This window comes from Chinchilla lanigera, unplaced genomic scaffold (genome assembly GCF_000276665.1).
Source record: "Chinchilla lanigera isolate Chin_1 unplaced genomic scaffold, ChiLan1.0 scaffold00055, whole genome shotgun sequence".
NCBI classification, from domain to species: Eukaryota; Metazoa; Chordata; class Mammalia; order Rodentia; family Chinchillidae; genus Chinchilla; species Chinchilla lanigera.
The window spans coordinates 10595121-10620569 of NW_004955456.1; the positions used below are offsets into that span (position 1 = coordinate 10595121).

General features: G+C 44.5%; 1 protein-coding gene across 6 annotated transcripts in view; it reads right to left on the reverse strand.

Moving 5' to 3' along the window:
- Positions 1–25449, reverse strand: part of Auts2 (autism susceptibility candidate 2) — a gene marked incomplete in the record, with an annotated part of 1123237 nt that overhangs the window by 300596 nt on the left and 797192 nt on the right. For all 6 annotated transcript variants that reach the window (XM_013520553.1, XM_013520552.1, XM_013520554.1 and 3 more), the window contains 1 exon segment: positions 15910–15939. In XM_013520553.1, the coding sequence (XP_013376007.1) occupies positions 15910–15939 (30 nt within the window).

Here is a 25449-nt window from a genome sequence, read left to right on the forward strand (position 1 = left end):
AATGAAGCCTGAATTTCTCTGAGTACTTATTATGAAGGGCCATATCATTTTAGATGTTTATTTGCATATTTCAAAAAAACAAAAAACCCCAAACTGCAGCATCTCAGGGGCATTAGATAAATTGCCTGATGTAGTAGTCCTACAGCAGCCTTGTTAGAGCTGGTTCTGGGGTCTCACACCTCTGCTTTTTTAGGCACCTTCTGTCCATGAACTTGGTGACTCCACGTTGTCTTGCTTCCATGGGGTCCACCAAAGCAAACCTCTGCGAGCTGTGCCCTGGCCTGCTGGGCCTCACAGTTTGAGCCCTTTCTACAGCAACATGGTGCTTTAGCCATTTTAAAGTGTACGTCTCACCATTAGGCAAAGATGACAGTAATAACTGCTCAGGGCAATGATCACTGATGAGAACTAAATTTAGTTGGTGAAAGTATGGTGAAAAACAGGTACAGTGAAACCCTGGATTGCGAATAACTTGTTTTGCAAATGTTTGGCAAGCTGAGCAAAAATTTCTAATAAATTTTGACTTGATGCACAAGCAATGTTTTGCAAGATGATACACGTGATGCTGAACATCACATGATCACAACTGAGCCAATGGTTCCTCCTTCTCTCCTCCCCACCCCCTGGGACTGTGGGTGATCATCTCCTAACAGCAAGAGGTTAAGGAGGAGATCTTGTCTGCAGAGGAGGAAAAGGAAAAGACAAAGAAATCCCTCACTTCAAATAAGATTAGGGAGATGTATAAGATGTGAGAAACAGTGCAAACTTTTGTAGAAAAGCTCCACCTGAATAAGGCTATAGCAGTGTAGGCAATGAATCTATTTAATGACAGTGCCATGTCACATTTCCATGAAATCTTCAAGAGCAAGCAAAGGTAAGTGTCATCCTTGTTAAAACTGCTTGAAAAGAAAAAGATCCCATTGAGCCAATAGGTAGCAGTGATTCCATTAATAATAGAGAAAGTTGTCCTATACAATAACCCTCCTTTCTCTTAACTTCCTCATGTCAGCCATGAAGGTTTTCAAAAGTAAGTGCAGGTCAATTTGTTTATTGTTCTTTATATTTCTTTGTTATTTTGTATTATACTACAGTGCTATAATCACTTTTATATGAATATTTTTAGATCATGGAATGACTCATCTGAGTTTCCATTATTTTTGTAGAAATTCACTTTGATATGCAAGTGCTTTGGATTAGAAGCATGTTTCCAGAATGAATTATGCTCACAAACCAAGGCTTATTGTGTTTACACAGGTTCCAAGTATCTCTCCACGAGACTCTTATTACATAATTTGAAGCGGGGAAATAGTTGCTTTACAGTGGAGTAGCCTGGCAGACAACACCGTAAGCGTGTGGTCACAATTCATTTTACCAGGAAGAAGACTTCTTGGGCCCTGATCTGATGTACCAAGAAAGAAATAACACAGCTCCTCTGGTATTCCTGCCTGGGATGCACAGCCTCAGTCACTCTGGAGAAGTCACCAGGGGAACTAAAATTAAGAGAGGGATAGTCTACAAAATGATGGGCTGGACTCCTGAAAAATCTCAAGGCGATGCAAGACAAGCACCAAGGAATTGTCCCAGTCGGAAGACTAGGGACATGACAACTGACACAGCGTGGGATGGCACCGCGTGAGCTCCTGGACCAGGAAAAGGACACACCTGGGGAGACAGGCAAAGGTTGAGTAGTCTGAGACTTGCTGAATAACATCGTGTGAATGTTACTGTCCAGGGTTAGCTATTTGCCCCATGGCCTTATATTAAGGGGAGCTGGATGAAGGGCATATAGGAATGACCTGTACTACTTTTGTAATTTTTCTGAAAGCCGAAAGTTTTTTCCAAGTTAAAGACAAAATCAAAATCTCCCCCAGTACATGGTTTCTTAAAGGATTATCTTAATGGTGGAACTCTGAGTGGTGGCACCTGTTACCTCTGACACCCTGAGTACCTCGCACAGAGAGTCAATGACTAGGTCTTCTTGAAGATGAAGGTGGCTCAGTGTCGGTGCCCAGGAGTCTGGAGCTTGGCATCCCGTGGCCTGTTCTGCCAGCTAGGGTCAGCTCTGCCTGTGCAGAGTGACTTAAAGAGGAGCCATCAGGAGTGACAGCTCTCGTAAGTACCAGAGTTGAGTTTTTAGGGGCAGACTACTTTCAAGTGAGGAGGAAGAAGGCAAATGGTAGAAAATCTAGCTCTCCTTTCTATATAATGCAAGTTTCTCAGAGGGACAATGTGAAGGGGATAAAAGGAGAAATGGTTCTGTTTTTATTCCATTTCCCTTCCTGATTTTAAGCCAACGGAAGCAGTGCGTTCCTCCATCCCTGCCAGTTGTCTCAAAGAATGAAGCACCCAAAGGAGTGGGCTGTTTGTCCAGGCAGCACCATGCCCCTGCTTCATTCCTCTGCAGTGGCCTTTAGTCTTTAAGTGTACTTGCAGTTCTCACAGGCCAAGGCCAGCAGGCCCTTGAATCCAGGAGTTCCCTGGAAAGAGCTAATCCTGCCTGTGTACAACGAAGGTGAATCAGCTCCCTCTCAGTGGCCTACCAGCAGCATGAAATCTGAGCTCGAGGACTGATTCCCTCGGAATCAAAGAATGCTATGGAATCTGAGGCCCACTGGGTCGATAGAGTTAGACACTAAGCTACTATCAGTAACGATGATTTAGCATAACCCCAACACTAACCAGGGGAGGCACGAGGGTTTTGCCTCAGTTCATCCCATGTTAAGTTTTTCATCCAGAGTGCTTGTTGTGAGGGTCAGATGAGTGTACGTACAGTCCTTTAACCCATACGGGATTAAAAACTACATGGGTTGCCCAATGACATAAGGGTACTTAACTAAACTACGACTGAAATGTACTCTTAAAAATACTGACAGGGAAATGTTCTGTGTGTATTTTGCTACCATAAAAACAAAGACATTCAATATAAAATGAAAATAAAGCCCTATACAAACAGTAGGAATTAAACTTAATGTACAGTTATTTTGTTATTAATGGCTACTATCACCATATACATAGATATAGATATCTATCTATCTATATCTATATCTATCTATCTATCTATATATATATATATATTTGTATAGAGGCAGAGAAAATGCCAGCGATTTGGCTGGGGCCCCACTCACTCCCAGAGCTCCACCTGATTCCACTACTCTTTGGTATGTGGTCTCTCAGATATGGACCCAGAGCTTGATTATTCCTGCACCATATATGTGCACACCCTTTGACCTCATCCAGATGAAGGTCCTACAAGGCTGTGCACATGTCCTGTATCTCCCTCTCATCCATGTCTGCTGGATAGCACCATCAGTAGTTACCACCAGCCTTACCTGAAGCCTGACTCACCCAACTCTTCCCTTATCCCTCTTATCCTAGTAGTCACAAAAATATGACAATTCAGTGCAGAAATGCCTCCAAAATCTCATCCCTCCCTTCCCCATCATGTTGAGTGTAGTTCCGTTACCTATCCTTTTATGACAGCTTTCTCTGTGATCATCTAATCATTTTCCTTCCTCTCCATCCCATCCTTGGCGCCACTGCCTGAACTCTCTTACAAAAAGTCAGATGTGATGCCTTTCACCTATAAAGTCCCTTGGGTTGCAGTCTGGATCAGGCCCAGTCTCTCATCTTGTCACATGAGGTCTGTTTGTATGGAGCTGTTTATAGCAATCTACATTCACAGCCTTATCTTCCCCCACACCCTACCGTGAGCCCCGCTCCATACAAACAGAAGTTCTCATGCTTCTCTCCATATGCTTAGCCTTTCACAACTCTGCTCTTTGCAAATACTTTTCCCTTTGCCCATTATCTGCACCACCCTTCCTACCTAGTAATTATCGACTCCAAGTGTTTCAGTGAGATCTAACCCAGATGCTGATTCCTCCAGACCGTATGTTTCTGCTTTTTGCATTCAGACATTATGCCAGTCCTCAGAAACAGCATACACTGCAGGGGTCTTATCAAGGTACCTTAGCCTTCTCCTCAATTAGCTCACATCTCTCTGAAGGCTTGTTATGTCTTTGTCATTTTTCTATCCCTAGTTCCCAAGATAGTGCTTGGCTCAGCACACAGTGGGGACTAAGCTTGTAGTATATGCAACTATGATTGAGCTTACTACTTTTTAGGCTTAAGAAAATTATATCAGTAGGGCTGCCTGCTGTAGTTTAAGGAGTACTACGTTGGACACAAATTAGGCACTCTGGGACAACTACAATCCCTTTGGAAAGTAGGTTTCATTCTGTACCGTAGATAAGTAATTTACTAATTGGTATCCAAGTGACTTAAAAGACCTTTGTATCTCTCAAAATGGCTGTCTTACACTTGGGAAGTAACACACCATCAACTATATTTAAAATTTTAATGAATTCCAGTCTATTCTAAATACATGTACACATGAACTCTATAAAATCCTATTCCCTTCTACAGTTTAAGCAAGATAGAACCAATTTGTGAATAGAACTTAAAATGCTTTATGACTATTTGGGCAACTATTAAATACAATTGTAAACATGCATTCATCTTCTGGATTCTGTGATCACTTGAAAGTGTTAACTTCAGAGTATCAAGGTGGTTTCTATGACTGTCATGAAGTGGTGCCTGTAAGTGCCTAATCCAAACAGCAGGAAGTTTAGTTTAGTCTTAACGGAAAATATTACCTTATGACCAGCTCCTGTCTTCTGGGCTCCCTGCCAGCTTAGTGCTGCTTACTGAGTTATCTGCAGAGCAGCACTGGTGGACACCGTCATTGAGGCTACTGAGAGCTGACTGATCCAGTTATGAGCAGCTGACTCAACCCTACAACGAGGCAAACCCACAGTCCTTTCTGGAGAACCAATCCTCAGCACCCCACTTAATGTTAGCCAATTAGAATCCTTTCCTTCGATCTTGGTAACTGCAGTGGAAAAGGACAGCCTCCCTTCTGGTGACCAAAGCTGAAATGTGGAGGAGGTCATGATTTCTATCAAAAGGAGGAACCAAGCCTAGAACCACTGAAGATTACAGTGGCCAGACCAAAAAGAAAAAAAAAAAAAGCAGACACAAGGCAAAGAAAGCACCTGATTCCCTCCCTGTTCAGTGCTTCTGGAGCCCAGTTATATATCTCTGCCCATTTGATGGTTTGCGGATTTTAATACTTATTTGAATTTCAAAGCCTACATACATTTCCTTATTTGTTGGTTTATTTTTTGTTTCCTATCTGAAACAAAAACCCTTTCAAAAGATAACTCCAGTGAACATAAACAAAGCCAAAGCAGTGAAAAGGTAAGTTTTAAAATGATCTAATGATTCATGAAGGCTCTTCTGATACTCCCATTGTAAGAAGTTACATAACAAGGGCCGGGGACATAGCTCAGCCGTACAGCACTTGCCTAGCAAGTGCAAGGTCCTGAGTTTGATTCCTGGCACACACACAAAAAAAAAAAAGAAAGAAAGAAAGAAAAAGAAAGCCACATAACAATTACCTAGATACAAAAGGCTGATGAGTCCCTTTATAATGAATAATTGCTCGGTATTTGATTTGTTGGGAAAACTTGGAGCTTTTTCAACATCTACTCTTCTTAAAGAAGCCTACCTGCACATCACCAGAGAGGCTCAGGAAGGGGTGAGAGCACAAGTGTGACCCTACTTAAACTAAGTAAATAGTCCATGTACCTTGTCATGTTGTCTCTGGGAGTACATTATTTAAAATTATTGCTGCATTCTAAATAGACCATCTAAGAGGGATAATTACTTTTGGATGACTGGATCAATACTTTTGTTCTTCTCCTTTACTACTTGAATGATTGGATGTAAGGCCAGAGGAGAAACTCGGGTCAATCCCCAGGACCTACTCTAATCTACAGACAAGCTCAGCGCGTGTACTTGCAAGTTCAAGAAGGCGAGTGGGCCAGGAAGCACAAATCTCAGTGTGCTGACTTAATTTTAAATTTCTCCAGGAGAAAAGTCATACTTCTCTGCAGCTCTTCTGTTGCAGCACTTTAATAATTGCCCTGCAGGTACAAGGTATAACTCATTTTACATATAGTTTATTGAATAAGTTCATGAATTACGACCTTACCGTGGGCAGAGCCAGTGGTAAGAGGGAGTTGTTGTTCTTCCCCAGGAAGGGTAACATCTCAGACTTGGAAGAGAGGGAGGCAAAGGTCTCGAGAGGCAGAGAGCGATGGATTTTTTGCAGAACAAAATGTAATATCCATCCTGCTGTCACACGTGTAAAGCCAGAGTGTCTAGCACCCAGAATTCACTAATGTGGGATCTTGTGGGCTCTCATCCATATCTTATTCATTACTAGGTGAAAACCTTATAGTGGCCTTTAAAAGGTCATGAGTCAACAGAAGTTTATGATGGCCTTCCCGATAAGAATAACAAAAGATGCGAAGGGATGTAAAAGAACGAAGAATATTCTGGAGTGAGGGCTTAGTCTTAACCTATCAAAATGAATGCCTTCCAAGCACCTTAGAAGCACCATTTACATGCAGGTAATGTGCTCACAGCAAATAGGACTTACGATTTAATTAAAGCTCATCACAGAACATCTTTCCCGAGCGGTATTTTGTTGGATGTTCGTTGGGTTACAACTGAAATGCTGAAATACTCTTCGAACATTTCCTTTTATTCCACCACGTTACAGTTCTCCCCATCTTCCCGTATCGGTGCTCAGGCTTACTGGAATGTGGCATGGGGAGAGTCCTGCTTAGTGGCTCAGAGCATGGCCTCAAAACCACGAGGTGTGACTTTAAAACCCGGCTATGGCACTAACCATGTGCAGGACTCTGGGTATGTTACCTAACTCCATTCTGACTTGGTTCCTCCCTGTAAACTTGAGATAATATTAGCATCTACCTATTACGGTTGCCACCTGGCCTACTGGACTCAATGTACGTAAAGTACATGTAAACAGTGTCTAAGTAATAGTTACTTTTACCTCTAGGTAGCATGAACACTAGAAGCCCTACAGGCTTTATAGTCAGCTCATTTCTGCCAATATTGTGCTGTAAATTATCCAGCCCCTTTGAACCTCAGTTTCCTTAGAAGTAAAATGGGGTTAATCATGCCTATATTTCACTGGGACTATGTGTGGATTGTGTAACATGTAAAATGTCTTGGCCAGCACTTCTGACCAGCCTTGTGAGAATATCAGGCTCAGTCCAGTTGCGTGTAGGAACATGGATTCTGCCACGCTGAGGACACTTGCTTCCTTCCTTTAGTTCAAGCACAAGCAGACAGAGCAATAAAAATCTGCCCGAGGCCTGGCAAGACCTACGCTTACCCTGGGCTCTCTTTGGAGAAGGAGCGATTCCCTGTCCACCCTGGGGGCTGAAACGTGGGGAGTGGGCAGTGCCTACGGTGGGCAGGTCCTCTTTTATCTGCAGGAGGCAGTCTGTCACCTGCCAGGCTAGGGCGCCCAGGGACACACACACACCTGCAGGCTGACTGCCCATGAAGTCTTCCGCAGGCTGCTTTCTTTGGGCCAGAGGAGAACAGCCCCTGCTTGGACCGCCCCCACCCGACAGCACCTCTGAGCAGGAAGCCAGGGCCCTCGGGGTCCCCATCAGACCGCCTGCCTGAAGCGTACACTGGAGCCAGGGACTTGCCGGAGAAGCCAGTAAAATTTTAATGCACTCTGTAGTGCGGTCATGTCATACTCGGTTATGGCAAATAATCCCAGATGCCTGCAGAGGTAAAATGGAGCTGTAATGTGCTTGCCTCCTAACCCGAGCTGACAGCAATGATGTACGACTACCATTAGCGGAAAATATCACTTCAACTAACCCATGATCCAGCTCCGCTCAGGGTCACATTATCCATGAGGAACAAATTACACTCCCAAAGTAAATACAAATTTTCTACACGAAATGGGTACAAAAAAAGGGAAGGGCGATCTGTTCCCTTCGCCAGCACACTGCTGAGTGACACAGATGATAAAGGACAGGACAAATCATTGGCTGACAGAGCGCTGTTCCGTAATCAGCTCAGCCGGCACGCACTCCAGCCGATAAACACTATATTCTCCCCTTAGTGGCAAATACATAATCTTTAACACAGACATGGCTGCTTCAGATATTTACTACCATTTGGGCTGCAGGAACACTCCATGTAGCATTTGCAGCCAGAAAAGGAAAGTCCTGTGGCTTCACGGACCCAGAGATCCTGCGCAAGGGTGAGACCTGGTGTCTGGGGATGGACATGAGGGCTCTGAGGGGGTGAATGACGAAACAAGCAAAACCATTGTGGGCACCGCAGCTCGGAAGCCATGGCGGCACCATGGCCCTGTCTCCGTTGCACTGGTCATAGCAGGGAAGCAGTGTGGAGAGACCGTACGGGAGGCAAGCTACGCTAGACTGAAAGCCAGAGATTCCTCTTGCAAGAACAGCTCTTTCCCAGTTGCCTGGGTGATTGCAAGTCCATTTCCCTTTCCCTTTCTGGGAAGTAGATAATAAAGCAACCCCCAGGTACAACACTAATATTTTTAGTGCACTTATGATGTCAGGCACATGCTAGGTGTGGGACACCACCTAGGAGCTTTTGGAATCCCTACATAAAATTCTCAGTGTTAAACACATACACACACAAACATATATGCATATATATTTAAAGAAGACTGCGTTCCATAATCAAATATACCTCAAGCTTAGCCCACTGATTGGTATGGACTGCATCTCTACATGATCACCTTCACCAAACCCCCCCTTCAGGTAAGCCGTAACGTCCAGAGCAATGTTTCATTCTAAGAGAATGATACACATATAGATTGCCATGAAAAAATATTTAAGGAGGTCATAAAGATGACGTTTGTTAAAGTGTTTTGGATAACATAAGGTATTCTTCAATATGAGGTGATGCTTTTTATTTATTATTATTTTGACATTGCCTCAAGAAATCAGTAGCATCTATGTTTTTAGATGAAAAGTCACAGACAGAACTGAAGTCCAAACTGAGCCGCTTGACTATTGCAATCACCTATTCCAGGGGTTCCCGGTGAGTCCTTATTTCCAATACTCTCTTCCTCTGCCTGCATAAACATGCATCTACTCGGCAGACTATGAGTCAAGGCCGATTTGGGACAACCATGGAGAAAGCTGCTTCTGGCTATTTTCAAGCATCTGAAGGTGCCACACAGGTGTACAGCTAGCACTTAACATGACATACAGAGGGGGGTCGACCTGACTTCTTCAGCTGTAACATTAATAAAAGGTAAAAGAAAGGCATCGCCAGTACAAATGCTGCTGGCATTCAGATAGCTCATAGTTCCTGCTGAGTTTCAAGAGGCTGATAGCAATCACTTTCACCAGACTTCCCCTTCAGGTAAGTCACAATGTCCAAAGCCACGGTTCATTCTAAGAGAAAGCAACAAAAGGTTTTCCCTGGGAACGCAGAATTACGTGTTCAACCTCAGAATTCCTTTTGTAGGTCAAATGATACTTATTTCTAATCACATGAGTTCCTGAAACACATTATAGAAGCCAGCTCTTCAGCTAGCTCCCGTGACTTCCCAAATATGTGTAATAGCTGAAGAACAGAGATTAAACGAATGCTCTCTTGCCTCCTGACAGGTACGTGGTGACAGGCCCGAAAGAGTCAAGAAACTACAGTGTTCCTATTGGTTCACCGGCAGGTACTTGGGATAAACAGGACAGAGTGATGTGTACAACTACAAGAGGAACCAACAAAGAGGTATTGAGCCTTCTTTCAGGTATTAGGCCTATACACGTGTTCTTTAGTCATTGGAAGGAGTCAACCCAAGCATGCCCATGTCTGTCTACTATGCTTATTCTCACTTAGGAGTTCAAGAGAGTTCAAACAATGAAACAAGTCTTAGAGAATCTTCTTTCCATCTTAGTGAAAACACAATCACATATTAGTTTCCCTCTGGGTTCTGTTATGCTGTTGGGGTATCTAGCTATGTGGAAAAATCAGGATATTCAATGTTATGTCATTGACTCCAGCCTCATTTTGCAGATGACAATACTAAAGCTCAGCATCATTAGGTAACTTGCCCAAGGCCACACCAGCTGCTTATGAGAAATCAGAAGCCAAGTCCTCTGAATGTTTTCCCTATGACTCACTTACTACAAACAACAGGATACCCACCTCGAACCTGCCCTGTCTTCTCACTGTGCATTCTAAGCAACTAAAGTTTGCTTAGTTGACTGTCTGACAAATTTCTAGTAATTCCTGAAATTTTATCTTATTGATTGACACTTAATAAAAAAATCTGTACATTTGTAACCTCTCTCTTTTTCCGATGCATGACATGATGCTAATGGACAGATAATTGTATATATGCATTGAGAATGAGCAAAATAATTTTGAGTTTGGCCTGAAAATTCTAAGACACAAAAAAGAAACAATGAGATTTGGGATTTAAAATAATTTGCAGTATAAATTCAATCGAAGGATGATATCAATAGGAGTTTTGGATGGCTATGATGTAATGAAGCCAAGTGGAAATATGATGATGTTGGAAGAACAATAAAAGTCATTTTAACCCAAACATTATTTTGGAGGGGTAGGAAAGAGCTTGAATGGGTGGGTATTATGGAAATCAGGGATCCAAAATGGTAAGGCTTTGAAACTCAGCCAAGAACTATAGAAATTACTCAAATATGCTGCAAAGCTTAAAAATGGGAACTTAGAATTCCAAAATGTTTCATAAGAAAATGAAATACAGAAACCTGAGGAAGGTTGGGGCCTAGAAAAGAGACACAGGGACCAATGAGGTGCACTCAGGGTTGATTACAAGGCTTCTGAACTTGGTTTTCTTAACGCCTCCAGTTGGAGATATGGACTCAGGAAAGGGGTTAACTCAGGCAAGCACCATGCAAAGTGCTAGGGATGAAGAGACGGGACACAAGACAATCCCTAAGCTCTTCCTGGGCACTAGCTGCTTTCTTTGCCATTGTGAAATCTAGAAAGGTGGAAAAACTTCCTTTTCTAGCTGTAAAATAGGACAGCACTCTAAATTGTCTCCTAACCAGAACAGGTCTTATTTTAAAACCAAGGATGGGCTTCCACAAACAACACTGAGAACCTTCTGTGCTTCTGGAATGTTGCTGAGGGTGCACAAACTTTACCAAGTGTGAAACCTGGCCCATCAAGGGACGAGGCTCTTCCACTATAAGCACAAGCCACATGCCCAATCTTCAGTTTGACATCTCAGCAGTTTCTGAGTCCTTCCTGAGCCAAGTTAGGCATGTGGTTTGTGTTGAGTTAGGAATATAAGCTTCTGCTGGTTTTCTTTGCTGCTTTTCTTAGAAGCTGCCACTTTCTCACACAAGTGAGCACAGCACCATGAAACACAACAAATTGCACCACGAATTAAAAAGTAAGAATGAATCAAAAAATATACGCATGTGAGTGGTGGGAGAACGGATGTGGGAAACAATGACACTGCATCCAAAGTTAGCCAGTGTCCCAGGGGGTCCCTTGGGTGCCCGACAGAAAAGCCCCTGAAGCCAGCGACTATTTTCCAGGTGGTTATCTCTACTGCACTGACCAGACAGGGGACAGGGGGTAAGGGACCCTGTAGTTATGAACCACGTTTAAAGCTTTCTTAGGCAAAGGAGAAAGGTTCTTTTCTGTGTGCCTGTGTAGGTGTGGACTGCATGCATGTTTATACCAGATATCTACATACATCAACATGTATAGCACGTCAACATGCATGTAACATCTCTACAGCTTTCCAATCCTTCTGTTAAACAGTGAAAATTTCAAAAGCAGTAAATATGGGGGAAGAAACGTTTCTTTCTGGCATTTGTAGGATATTGAGTCTTAAAAATCATTTGTATACCAAAATAGTACCTAGGAAAGTCTTTTTAAAACTGCAGATCCTTGGACACACTCTCGAACAGCAAGTACTGAGTCAGAGCTTTCTCCTGGGAGCCGGCAGTGCCTGGCACTTGGGAACAGATGCTGAAGGGACAGATCCCGCACAACTCACTCAGTCACGACCGAGTCCTGGTAGGTCAGCACACTTGCTCCAAGTTATGCTCAGAGGAAAGCCTGATGTTCGGGTAAGGGGCTTAAAACATATCATTGGGGGACCCTTCAAAATTTAACCCTTCTGTCTGGCCTGTACCAGGTAGGAGTGTCCTTGGGGGTGACGGCTGAGCTTCCGGTGCTGGTGGAACCCTCTGGCAGGTTCTCCAGCATAGCCAGAGCTTTCCGAAGAGGGTGTCAGCCTCCTCCTCCTCCCAAGTGATTCTCTGTCATTTCATCCGAAGTGACATTCACTGAGCATTTTCTATGGAGCAGGTATTGAATGAGGTGCCTTCATTTCCTTCTCCCAAGAGCACCGGTGAAGTTCTGGCAGATGAGGAAAATTGAGGTTTCGTGCTCTGCAACAAAATACTAAGGGCCACAGTCAGAAATAAGCCTGGGGCATCAGACTCTAAGGCCCGAGGGCCTGACCCAGGGTGCTATGCTTTTCAGCTGGCTCTGGCACACAATAAAAAGGAAGCAAGTCCTTGGAGAGAGAATTATTTTTAATCTCTACATTAACTTCATAACCAAATAGGGGTGTTGCTTAGCATAGTGGGCTGCTGCCAGTGGTAGAGAAAGTGAAGAAACAAAAGAAAATATAGGCCAAATATGCGGAAATATGCATGTTGCCTCTTTGTTCTCATGATACCAATTCATTTCGAGCGGGGGACTGGAATAATTGCTTAATTTGGGTGATTAAGGTGCCAAGTGCTGCCTCTTTTCTTTGCTCTAACTACAAAGAACAATCCCACACCTGAGATGCAGAGTGTTCACGGCCTCCTCTAATTCCCCACCCAATTTCTACTCTTCACACAAGTCCTCCAGCTTCCCTGACTTTAATAGGAAATGTACTCACATGGCTGGGAGCGGAGGGCCAGGGCGATGCTTGGCTCAGGGTCTCATCCAAGCCTTTTCCGGCCCAAGTCTGTTTCCCGCATTAGGGAAAACTCTCCTTTTTTAGCCCCTTTCCCAGTCACTTCCACATTAATTAGTAAGGGTATCATTTTATAAATTACAGCTTCGCATCAGAGGAAAGCAGAGTTTATCTTAATTCAGTCAGCTGTGTGAAATACAGTACCCTAATTTTAGCCCGCTGGTACTGCGGATCCCTACGGAGAAAGAGAATGACAGGTCTTCCGGAGAGAAATCCCAGTGGGTCCCCACAAGTCTCACTTTTGACTCTGGCAGGATCCCTGGTGGGGCTTGCTGAAGGGATCCCAGGACACGGAGTGGCATCGATTCTGCCATTAGCAATTCAGATTTGAATGCGAATCCTCCAAGCAGCACAGGAAAGCAGCCTTGGTTAGCACAGGGGGTCCAAGGGGGCACAGGCAAGAGGCTCCCGCACACAGGAGGCTGACAGGGGCCTGCGCTCAGGCAGGGCAGTCTCAGAAGGTGGTGTTCGAGTAGGTGATAGACAGTAGACAGTCTCAGTCCAAGAGGGGAAGCCTGACAGTCTTAACTACAGCAGGCCCAAGCAGGCACGACTGCAATTACCGAGGCTTGATTGCTCCTGCTGGGAGCCCTCTGGAGAAATGCCGTGTGGCACAACAAGGACAGCTGACAAGACTGCTGGTTGTGGTGGGGCTCCGTGTGAAGACGACCTGCAGGATGGCCAAGGTGCAAGGGAAAATGGCCGGGGGACCGAGGCAGAAAGTGAGCAGGCACCAGAGGATCGCGCCTGACACCCACGTCTTCCCGTCACTGCCACGCCTGGGTTCGCCTCCTCCGTCCCTCTGTTACTGGCCTGTCGCCATCTCCAACTCTGCATGGTTGGTATGAGCTACCTCTCCACCCCTCATCGTTCATCCTGTCGGAGGCTTTGCTTCTTCTTGCACTCGGAGATGGGGACCTGAGCAACAGTGACTCGGGAGTTCAGGTTACAGGAAAGGTTTAGTTGGGGTGCCATGTGAGAAGCACCTTGGCCTCTAGATCCCTCTGACAATACAGCAGCTGAATTCTAGAAATTGCGAGTGAGGTGATCATCTAGTGGTGGCTGAGGTCCCCAGGAACTCTGAAGTAAGCGACCAGAGGTGCAGCTCAGGCATTGGTCCGTGGAGCAAGCAGCTCCCCAAGGGACTTGGGTGTGTCGCCAAGGCTGTGGTCACTGGCCAAGGTACTACAAGGAATGCAAAATGGGCAGCCTCACCATCTTCTGCCACTGCTGCAGATGAGTGATGTTTTTGGAATTCACATTTCCTTTTAAAGAAAGACGTCTGCTTGTTGTTGAAACCCTGAATCAGACCCATCCTCTTAGAGAAAGGCCAGGCTTGGAAACTGGGATCAGCCTTTGCCTGTGGATCTCCTGGAATGGCCAGAAGGTTCGAGTCCCTCCCTGGGTTCCAGAGAGGCCCAACAGAATGAGAAGGTGACTGGTGTGTGTGTATGTGTGTGTGTGAGTGTGAGCTGGGGAGCTCAGGGGGCCAGTGACAATACCTCTGTTGTGGAACCACAACTACTGTCCCTGGACCCTGGCACCCACGGCACACTGACTTCCTGAGACACCTGGGGTTCTACTTGTAAGGAGCTAGGGCTCCTGGGGGCTGGAGGAAGGAAGCTCCTACTTGTCAGTTAAACAAAAGAATAATCCACAGCCCCCTTCCCAGTGTGTACTTTCGCTGTCATCCAACAGCCCATTACCATGTCACAGCACAGCGCACCCTTCCATAGGTCACTTTGTTTAAAATGACATGGATAATGCACATGTCAGCAAGCTGACAGTCCTGGCCGTCCTTCAGAGATAAAAACCTCAAGGCGAGAGCCTGTTCTTATCTGGGGGACATGCATTGGTCTATCATCCAAGTCAGGCAGAACATGATTTCTCCAGAGAGCACTTTTTTCATTTCCTGATTTTAAGGAAATCAAATAAGCACCATTTGTCTTCATCTGAATATGCTTGACCTGCTCAAATGATGATGTCTCGCATTTTATAACAGGCTACATATGCTGAATTCAAATTAACGACAGTACAGAACAAGAGCCTTTAGATCTCTCTTGGAGACAGGCAGCAGAGAAGGAGGAAAAAACTCTAGGTTTAATGGAAAGAACTCACTAAATACTAACCACAGGATCCTGAGTATAATGCACAATCATGTAGGAGGTGAACGTCAAGAACCGGGACCAGGACAGATTCAGAAATGGGGGAAGGAAGGAGCAGTGTATCCTTCTGGCACCAAGCATTTACAAAGCATGATATTAAGGCAACTGGTTTCAAAATACATAAACAGCAATAAAAGTAGAAAGAAATTTAGTTGGTAGAATCACATAGCTAGAAAGAATGACCAAACACACAATCCCTTTGCTGCAGGCAGCGGAAAGCTCACTTTACCAGGTTATGATCCGATCTTCTGGAAGCCCAGAAATTGAGCTTCTTATCTTGATCCACATGGAACTGGAGGCCATCAGCCTTGAAACAGAGGATGTACCTGCTGGAAGAACTGCTGTCCCACCAAGGAGCTCCCACCTGACCTCCCCTGGCCACCCCCAGCCCAGGTGAGATTCCTGGAAACATTTCTATTTAGAAGGTTGATGGGTACACAAAGGCAGGAGAAAGCCACTAGGTCAGTAAAAGGAAGGTAGAAATGACAACATAAATACATAGTAGTAAGTTTCATGTCCCCGTCATGGCTTAAAAAATAATTTCCTCTTTAAAAATGTTGTTTGGGGTCAGTAAGTCATCTTCCACATAGTGAAAGCTCAGTATCACATGTGTGTGGTTAAAGGGCTTGTTTAAAAAATAGTGGATCTCATAAGGTAAACATGTTCCGTCTTAGCACAGAACATGTCACTGTGTGGATAATGTTCATCTTTTGGAAGAGAAAAAGCACTTTAGACATGAAGCTGGCAGCCTACACCACAGCCCCATGTGAGAGGACCATTGTGATCAAGGTGTGCTGTGTGCTGCACCAGAGTGAAGGCGGGGAGTCTTACCTTTTCTTCCTGGTCACTGTCACTGTCACACTGCAAATGAAAAGAAGAGAGCAGACGTCAGTTGTTACCGTTATGCTTTTGCTTTTGATCCCCACCTTTCCAAACAGGGCAAGGCAAGTAAACAGGAGATGTCCGAGCCGGAAAGTGTCTTCAGCTCAACGCTAGCACACAGCATCAGAAGTGCAGGTTGTTCTGTTGAATCACCTGCTGCCTGCACCCTGTTTTCTTCCTGGGGTCGGGGCAGCAAGATGCTCAGTCACACAAATGAGCGCCGCCACTGCATGCAGAGAGCACACTCGTGGAGGAGCTCCCACTGCACGGGGTGAAGGTGACCAAGAGCCTTGCATGGCTCCATCTTTAGCTTTTGTGAGAGGCTGTATCTCTCTGGAGCTTCTCTAAAGGACAGGAGGTAAACCTTTGGGCAGTGCATTCTCTCACTTGGACTCGGAAGGAAGCAACATAACTGGCAGGGGTTACAGCTTGTGGTGCCTGAGAACAGAAGGACCATTCCCTACAGAGAACACGCCACAGTAAGTGGTAGGGTAATAGATCAGCAATATGGGTAAAAAATATATATGCTTTACGGCAGTAGACCCAATACCCTTACAAATCCTAAAGTCCAAGCTGGGTTTGGGGTAACCACAGCGTGACAACTCACAGAGTGGGTTCCTCAACGAAGAAAAGGGAAAAAAAATTTCTATGAAATCCCAAGAACATCCGGTTAATCAATGTTATGTTAAAAATGGGGGCTATGCTTTAAAAGAGAAAATGCTCAGCAGATAAATGTATCCATTCATCCCCTCAACAGCCCTGGAGAAGGCGTCGCTTAGGTAGACAGATAATCAGCCGAGGTACGGGACCCATCCTCAGCCAGCTTTCTGTTTAGCGAGAGATACAAGGTTAAACACAAACGACTGAGCAGGGGTACGGCATGGTCAGACCGTATTCCGCGGAGATGACTCTTTCTGTGGGGAGGGGCCAGAGCACACAATGGGGAAGGAGGTCACAGGGAGAGCAGTTGGGCAATCATTACACCATCTACACCAGGATAGTGCCTAGTTTTGGAAAGGGAGAAACAGATGGCAGAGCATTTTGGAAGGGGGAACCAATAGGAGTTGATAACGGAGGATATGGAAGGAAGCGGCAGGGATGACTCTAGGAGGATGCCAAGTTTTTTAGTGTGGCCACCTGGTCTTGGAGTCTATATAGCTGTGATCAAAAATGGAAAATAAATTTTCTTGCTAGGAAGCCACTCACTGCTGGATAGATACCCAGAGCTGTTGACACCTCTCTCTCCCTCGTCTGTACACTCTCCTGACACTCTGAGGATGAGAAAGGCACATATTCTCTGTCCCAAGTTTTTCCTACAGCTTTTGGTATCCATTAGACCCATTTTTGGACAATGAGATCTGAAATCTACTGAGGGTTCTAGAGAACAATTCTCTGTATGAAATGAAAGAAGAAAGGCAGGAAGCTTGCCTGTTTCTCTGTAACATCACTCTGTGAGGATGTGGTGTCTGGACCTGTCGCAGCCATCTTGCCAAACTCTGGCAAAACAGCCTAAGTACAAAAGCAAGATGGTGGGGCAAAGGATGAAGGGTCACGGGTAATCGAGCCAGTGAACCCATCTCAGAGCATCCTGCCTCTAGACTGCTTTCTTCAGAACAGAGGAAGTTATCTTACTGTTTAAATTACTATTGGAGTGCTTTCAAGGGACGGTAACAAAAGCCTCCTCCAAATGGATAGCCTGCTATTGTAAGACACAGTGTGGAGATTGCTTCCTCTTTCCAGACTAAGTACTCTGAACCATAAGCATTCAGGAACTTCAATTGCAATTTTGTAGACAAGAGGGTTACAGCATTTTCTACTTTTCCCTCTTGCTCCCTGTGCCATGGAGTTATTAGATACTGCGTGCCAGTGGTTTCAAGAAGTATAACTGCATCTCTTCGCACCAAGCTTCCAACCTCAGATGGTCTAATTTTACACTCTTTTGCCTAACTAGCGATTCTTCTATTTCAGGAAGTCGAATGAGTTGAGAAAGAAGATGGGTGAGATGAAGACTTTGAAGGCCTAGAACAGCAGATGGGAGAGGAGCACTGTTCTCCTGGCCGTGTGGTCCCTCCATTGCCTTTAATTAAGCCCTCCTTGAGCTTCCTAAGTTCTGGGCGTGTTTTCAAGAGTGACAAAGCGCAGTTCAGGAGGAGTGCAGAAGACAGAAGAGCCTTTCGCCAGGCAGCCTCATTCTCCCAGATGTTCACAGCTCTCCTTGTGAGGTAATCAATGACAGCTGAAGGCTGTGGCATAGCAGTTGCCCACATCCCCAAGGGTCTGTGTGCGGGGAGGTGGAGGGCGGAAATCGGGAAAGAACCAGCGCCCCCGCCCCCCCCTAACAGCAGTATGTCCCCCGGAATGGTTATTTCTATCAAAGTGTTAAGCTTCCTGCTTTCCAACAGTCCAGTTCTAATTTCAAGGTCCACTTAATTCTGCATCAAGTAATTACTGATATACCCAGAAGCACCTTGTCTCCAGAGTTAAGCATATGGTGAAGAACTGAGACCTACTGGTATCCATTATGGAAGCAGCACGGATGCCAAGCCGATTAAAAATGCTCAGGCTCCCCACACAACATGCCGGGTGAGTGACAGCTCCTCGACAAGGCCAGTCGCAGAGTCTGCCAAAACAGTCTCTGCTGCACCGGGGCCCACATGGTGCGCTGAGAAAACAGTTCCATTTCTGGTATTAAATTCCCATACTGACCCGAGGACTTTGCCGTGAGCTCAGCAGGAGCGCACCATCCAATTTACAGCTCCGCTCTCTGGAGCCTCGAGTGCCAGCCCCTGGCAGAGACGAATGATGGTCAAACCCTCCAGCTCATAAATTATGCAAAGGCAATAAATGCACTCAGCAAACAGCGCCCAACGTTTGCCTAGCCTGGCTCCGAACACACTCTGTAAAAAGCCAGAAGCTCGACACATACAAGAAGTCTATTCCGCTCATAAAGGGGGTTTGTTGACAACCCCAGACGGAAGGCAAGCCACAGTCCTGAGAAGTCTTTCTGCTTCGCTGGCAGCGGTTTATGGGCCTGCTTTATGAAAAAAGGGAGGCTGTTTTATAGAGTCAGTGCAGAGAGAATTCACGGTCTCAAATTCACATTTAATACACTGTACGGGCTTTTCCACTCGAAGTTCAATATGTTGTGGATTTTTAGCCAAATGATTTTTGGCCTTCAAAGGTTAAAAGAAGAAGTGTCCACTCCCCAGTCCCTAGACGCCCACTCCAGTTTATAGGAGCTCACACTGAACTACCTCCTGACTCAGGGTTATGATGCGCGCGCGGCTTGGAAATGGGAAAGGCATGTCAAACGCAGAAACGGGGTCTCAGTCGATCTGACCAGTGTAAGCGTTCTGACACCGGGGTCCTGCTTTGGTTTATTAGCAAGCAGGTTGCACACCAGCTACCAGCTTGAGGTGACCCAGCGCTCTCCATGACAAGATTTCGAAGCCCTCTGTGAGAAGCTGAAATTATTTTCCTCCATCTTAAAAGCAAGAAACAATAAGGAACAACTAGTCTTCGCACCGACAGGGAAGAATTCTTGGTCACTTGGTCTTCGGGCTAAGACAGGACCCAAACCAACACAGACAAAAGGAGGAAAATGGAGTGGATGCAACCCCAGCCACAGGCCTGGACTGCAGACCGGGGAAGGCACCAGGTCCTAATCCACGTCCCAGCCATGCCAGCAGGCCCACCATTCAACTTCACCTCCGCCTTCTCTTCCCTGTAGCTTCATCAGTTAGACACAAACGGTTAGAGGCACCATCTTCCTTCCCCAGTTAGGGCCCGCCCGTTCAGCTTCTCCAGCCACCGGCTGCCAACCCACCTAAATGTCACCCCTTTCAACATACGTATTCATTGGATATACTTCTTAAAATTGCACATAAACTTGGGTGGACACTGTTAACGTATTTCTGTGATTTCTTCCAGGTGTCTCTGTCATTAAACATATACAATTTTCACCCTTTACACATACATTTCAGAAATAAAATGAATTCCTACTATTTGCATCCTGCTTTTGTTTTTATATAACATGTCACATATTTTGATTTAGTCAATAATATTTGTCCTGGAACATCAGTTTTAAAAAGAGGCTGTACTACAATTCATGGTATGGACTATGCTATAATCTAATAAGAAAAAATTTCCCACTGCTAGTATTTAGATTGTTTCAATTGAGTATTCTGAAATTTTTCCCTTTGTACACATTCACCGATATTGCCTTCCCAGTCTCTTTCCATAGCCCCCTTTCCTGCATAGTTTTAACGCCACTGTCTCCCCAGAGTTGCATTTGTGGTTGTATTGTTTCTATGTGATTTCCAGGGGAACCCTTAAAGACTCCCTTGATTCCAGCTACCATTTGTATGCTGAGACTAAAAAAATCTCTATGCCTGCATTTGCCAGCCATGTGACTTTGGGAGTGTTATTTACATTGTCTGTGACTCAGTTTATTACTCTGTAAAATGTGGCTGCTAACAGCATTTTCGAATAAGAAAGTGAGGACAAAATGAGTTGATACAGGTAAGCAACACAGACAATGGCTGGTAGAGATGACACATGGATGATAAATGGCAACTATACTTTCTATTAGCTAAATGCAAACATTTCAGACTTGAATATCCATCTAAATCTGGGCTCTGCACCTTTTGCGCCCCTCAAAACCTGTGGCTTCCCCATGCTGTGGTGGAAAGAGCACCACCATACAATCACTCAACGGTGAGAGAGCAGTCTTCCTGCATCCCTGGGCTGACTCACCATTCTCTCCCATCACACCCTATAGCTTCAGCTCTCTACGGCTTCTCCATCTCCACGGCTGTGGCCGCTGCTTTAGCTCCGAGCAGCACTCTGCCGTTACGAGAGCCGAATGACTGCTTCCCCGGCTCTGTGGGCTCTTCCTTTTCAATCCAAATCCTTTTAGATCAGAGCAATTTCCTGAATTTCAATTTGATGATGACACTTCCCCAAACCTGTAACACCTTGCATTAGACAAATACTGTGCTCCCTCAACGCAGTTGTTCTTAAGCTTTCTGCGGTGAAGGACCACTTGGTTTGGTTTGGTTTTCTGTAATTACTTGTAATTGTTGAGTAATAGTTGTGTAAAATATAGCAAAAAATAAACCAGGTATGGTGGTGCACACCTGTAGTCTCAGGTTTTTGGGTGAGCTAATAAAAGAGGAGTACTGCTTGAGCCCACAAGTTTGAGACCCGTCTGGGCAACATGAAGACGCCCTGTCTTTAAAGAAAACATAAAAATTAGTATTTTTAGATGTGAGGGACATAAATTGATGCTATTTAATTACTCTAAAAGTTTCCCAATGCTCATTTGGAACTGCCATACTAATCTCATAGTAGGTTAGTTACAGACAGTTCAGGGCCTGGCCTCAGCCTGAGTCTACCTTGAGGAGCAGCACCCTAACACATCCCTGGGTCCAGTCCTACCCACAGACGGTCCTGCCTTCCAGCCTTGCTACCTTCACCCTTAACAACTCCCTCTACCTGGAATTCTGTTCCTCTAAATTTCTCCCTAAAAACCTAGCATTCACCTTTAAAACGTACTTCCCTTTCTGAATCTTCCAATACTTTTCTAAAAAAAAATTAATTTCTTCTCTGCTCCTTACACAATTGCATTTTGTTGTTTGCCATAATAGTCTTCCATCCTAGAGAGCGAACTCATGTAGGTAAAGGCAATGCCTCACTCATCTTTTTATCTCCAGGCCGTGGGCATAGAAGGTGCGCAGTAATATTGATAAGTCAGTCAACCTCATTCTTGTTGAGACTCATGCTGCATAAATAAGATACGAGCTAAAAGATAAGTGATTCCAAGAAGAAAAAGCAAGGGAAACACGAATTTGATTGCTTAGTACAGTGGGATATATTTGAACATACTGGCAGCGTTAAAATTATTAGCAGTGCCTGAAATTTGGGACCATAAAAAATGTCTTCCATTAAAAGGTCTAAAAAATGTGATTATGATTTTATTATACTTCCTCAAAAGCAACATTTTTCATTTTCATTTGCGAAATCTCAATATGTGTGTTTTAAGACCCTGGTCCAAGTCAAAATAAGGAGTCAAGGTCTGTGACATCTCCCTGCATCATTCAGAGTGTAAGAACAAGACGGAATTCTAGGTACCTCATGATGGAATGCATTCTTAAGCAGAAAGTGGCAATCATTGAATATATCACACCCAATGACATTGAGGAGGGCATTGCTCTCTATTCTGCTCAATGGACCTTGCTGGAACAGTTATTTCGTATCTCAAATCCATTTATCATTGCCACCAAAGATGTCAGGGCTGAACACCATTGCTGAACAGAATTATTTTATTCTTCTTTCTGCCTAAAGGAAATGAGAGGAAAATGAGGGGGAACCCCAACTTGTAAACTATGGCATCTAACATCAAGTACAATTTAACTTTGCCAGTGACAAAACAAATCCATTCCCCTTTGGGGCAGGCGGTTTATCTAAGACCGTAAAGACATCCCTCACCTAAAAGCAATTTCAGAAAGAGCCACCTGCAGAAAACATGACGTTTATTTTCTTATTTAAAGAGATAAGGAAACAGCACAGTGACTAAAAACACATCTTCCGCCATCTTTCTGTGTACCCAATCTCTCGCACATGCAAAACCAGGCAGCCATTTTGTGCCTTAACTAGCAATTCTAATGCGGTCTCTTATCAATCCACAAAGCCCTCACTTCACATTGTTTAGATTGCTCTCATACTGGTTTTGGAAGGAGAAATTTAAAACGATTGGGGCTTTCAGCATTTTTTTAAAAAAGATCTTAATCCTGAGAGTGATTTAAAGTATTTTTACTGATTGTAAAATGATGCCATTTGTCCCTATACTCTTAACAATAAATATAACTGATCAAATAGCTTGGATAAAATGAAAGCCTAATTAGAAGATTTGTGTTCTCAACAACAGTTTAAAAGAATAAAGCTTCTAACGATCACATGATGAGCCCATTTGAAAATAATATGAGGACTACCACTCTTCAGCTGCTCAGGAGATACACCCAGGAGTAAACCCCAGAAGCCTGGGGAATCCCTACCCATCACCTCAAATTTCCTGCATGCAGAGTTCTCAGCATCTAGCATTCTGCACATTCTCATGTTGAAGTTGCCAGAGTTCAAACAACCAGTGTGACCCTGAGGGGCCTTCAGGAGCGTTTTTCCTTCTTGTGGCATCTCTTAGCCAGCCACACAGATTCAGTCAACAATCTGAAAGTGCCTACTATCCGCACGGCTACTCTGACCATGTACTAGAAGTACAAACATGCTGACGGGAATAAACTGTTCAAACCTCAAGGTTTCAAAATTCAGAAATTAATTCTTAATTTTTTCTTTTTACTACTTTGCAATCCAGGTGTGTTTCATAACACAATCTGCACGCTGTAAATTTCCACTAAGATCATTAAATATTGTTGGATTTTGAAATGAAGGGAGAAGTGTATATTTCATAAATCTTTGGAGAGTTCAGCATTTTTTTCCTCTCTCAAGAAAGGAAGTCACATTTTGCCAAGCATAAACATACATAAATCCCAAGGATGAAATTTACTTAAAACCCAGAGCCCACAAGCCTTAGTGGTTGTCAAGCTCAGAAAAATGAGTTTCTTGTCCAAAGCTAAAACTGACAGTGTAGGGCTGGGTGCTTTGTAAACGATCCCTTTTAAGCTTAAGCAACAGATCCTTTGCTGCTATGTCATTGATTTACTGATTCCAAGTCATCAATAGCATTAATCTGTACCTGCCCGGGGACCTATTACAAATGACTTTGAAGACGGTGTGAAGCAAGAGTTTATTATGAGAGCACAGTGTTATTGGGGGGGGGGCCCTTTTGGTTATCTTTAGCAGGATGCTACGTGTGACCTCGCTAATGCTGTAATTTCCCCTTGCTGTATCATAATTGCTGTTGCTTTGGGACGGGGCTGAGCCCCCAGGCCTGTTTCAGCTAAAGCTTGTGGGGTTTTTTGGAGTTATGTGTGAGCTAATAAAGCCCAAATCTGCTGATGAGTAAAACGGAAAAGTATGTTATGGGTTAAAATAATACAAGAGTCTATTTTTTTCCGCTGTGTTGTGATCCATAGAAATCACCCTGAGCCTTTTCCCTTTCTTCTCTGCCTGGGAAGCCAATTGCTTTGATTGCAGTGATATGAGCTAGCTAAAATGACTTGCCCTTGCTTGTGAGGCAAATGGAACATGCTAATAGAACTTATCGCATTACCCGATGCAAAAGTGCCATAGCTCATTACTTTAAGATAAAAGGATATCATTGCAGACGGCAAGCAGAATTGACTTTCTGAGGCCCGACTTGATGATGATTTAATCAACTGCTCTCTTTCACTTCTCATCTCTGTGCCTGTCGGTTTCACAGGTGCCGTTAAATGAGACACTCAGAAAGTGAGCGGAGGGAAAGAAATTGCTGTCATTACTTTTCAAGAAAGGAGGTATGCAAATTTTCGACAGAAAGATTGCGTTCATAATGGGCCTGGTAAAATACAAGGATCATGCTTGACAGGTGAGGGCAAGTCATTTGTATGTCCTTAAAGCAGGGCAACCGGCCTCGTTTAGAAATGTGCTCAGTACGAGAAACTACAAATGGGAGAGGGGAGGGGCCGGGGGAGGCGGGGCAAGTCACAGAGGCTCCCTTCAAGCTGGCCCGGGTTTTGGAAAGGGGGAGGGTGCTTAAAATTCAAGAAAACAAAAGGCCCACAAATAGATAACCAAGCCTGGTCGTTTAGTATGAACCAAAACGCCAAGAAGCTCTTAGAAAGCCCATTATTTTTGTTTTATATACACAGCTGTGGAGCTAGATTGCCAGGTGCAAATTTTAGCTCTTTTGGGTGTGATCTGTGAGACTTCTGGCAAAAACCCTGATCTCTCTGGGCCTCAGTTTCACCATCTATTAAATGGGACCACTCAAAGCATCTACCATAGGATAATAGAGGGCATTACCAGTTACCGAACAAAACACGTAAGTATACATAATAAACAGAAAAGTGTTTACAGCAGTACTGAGCACATAGGAAGTACTCACTAGATGCAGAAATCATTCATCCTTCAACAGAAACAGTATCTCTTTTTAAGTGTCTGTGAGCCAGACGCTGGCATTCTATCTGGCTCCAGTTTAGAAAGAATAGACTCTTCACTGATTTCACGGATAGGAGTTCTGCTCCCCGGCTGGGGACGTGCTCCTCAGGGTGCAGTATGGTTGGCCCGAGGATTGCCACAGGGCCTCCTATGGTCCTGAGCATCTGAGATGCCCAGTAACAGTGGGATTCTCTGCCCTCCCTCCTTCGTGTCTGCATCTTATGTTGCCTGAGGAGCTCCAGACTGAGGAAGCTCCTCTGGCTTGCAGTAGGAAATGTCTGTCTTCGGCCGGGCACCTCAGCCAGTCACTGCATGCCCTAGCCTAAGGAGGGAATGGAAGCAGCTGGCAAAAACAGTCTGGTTTGAGTCATTTCAGGAAGGCAGAATGAACTGGGA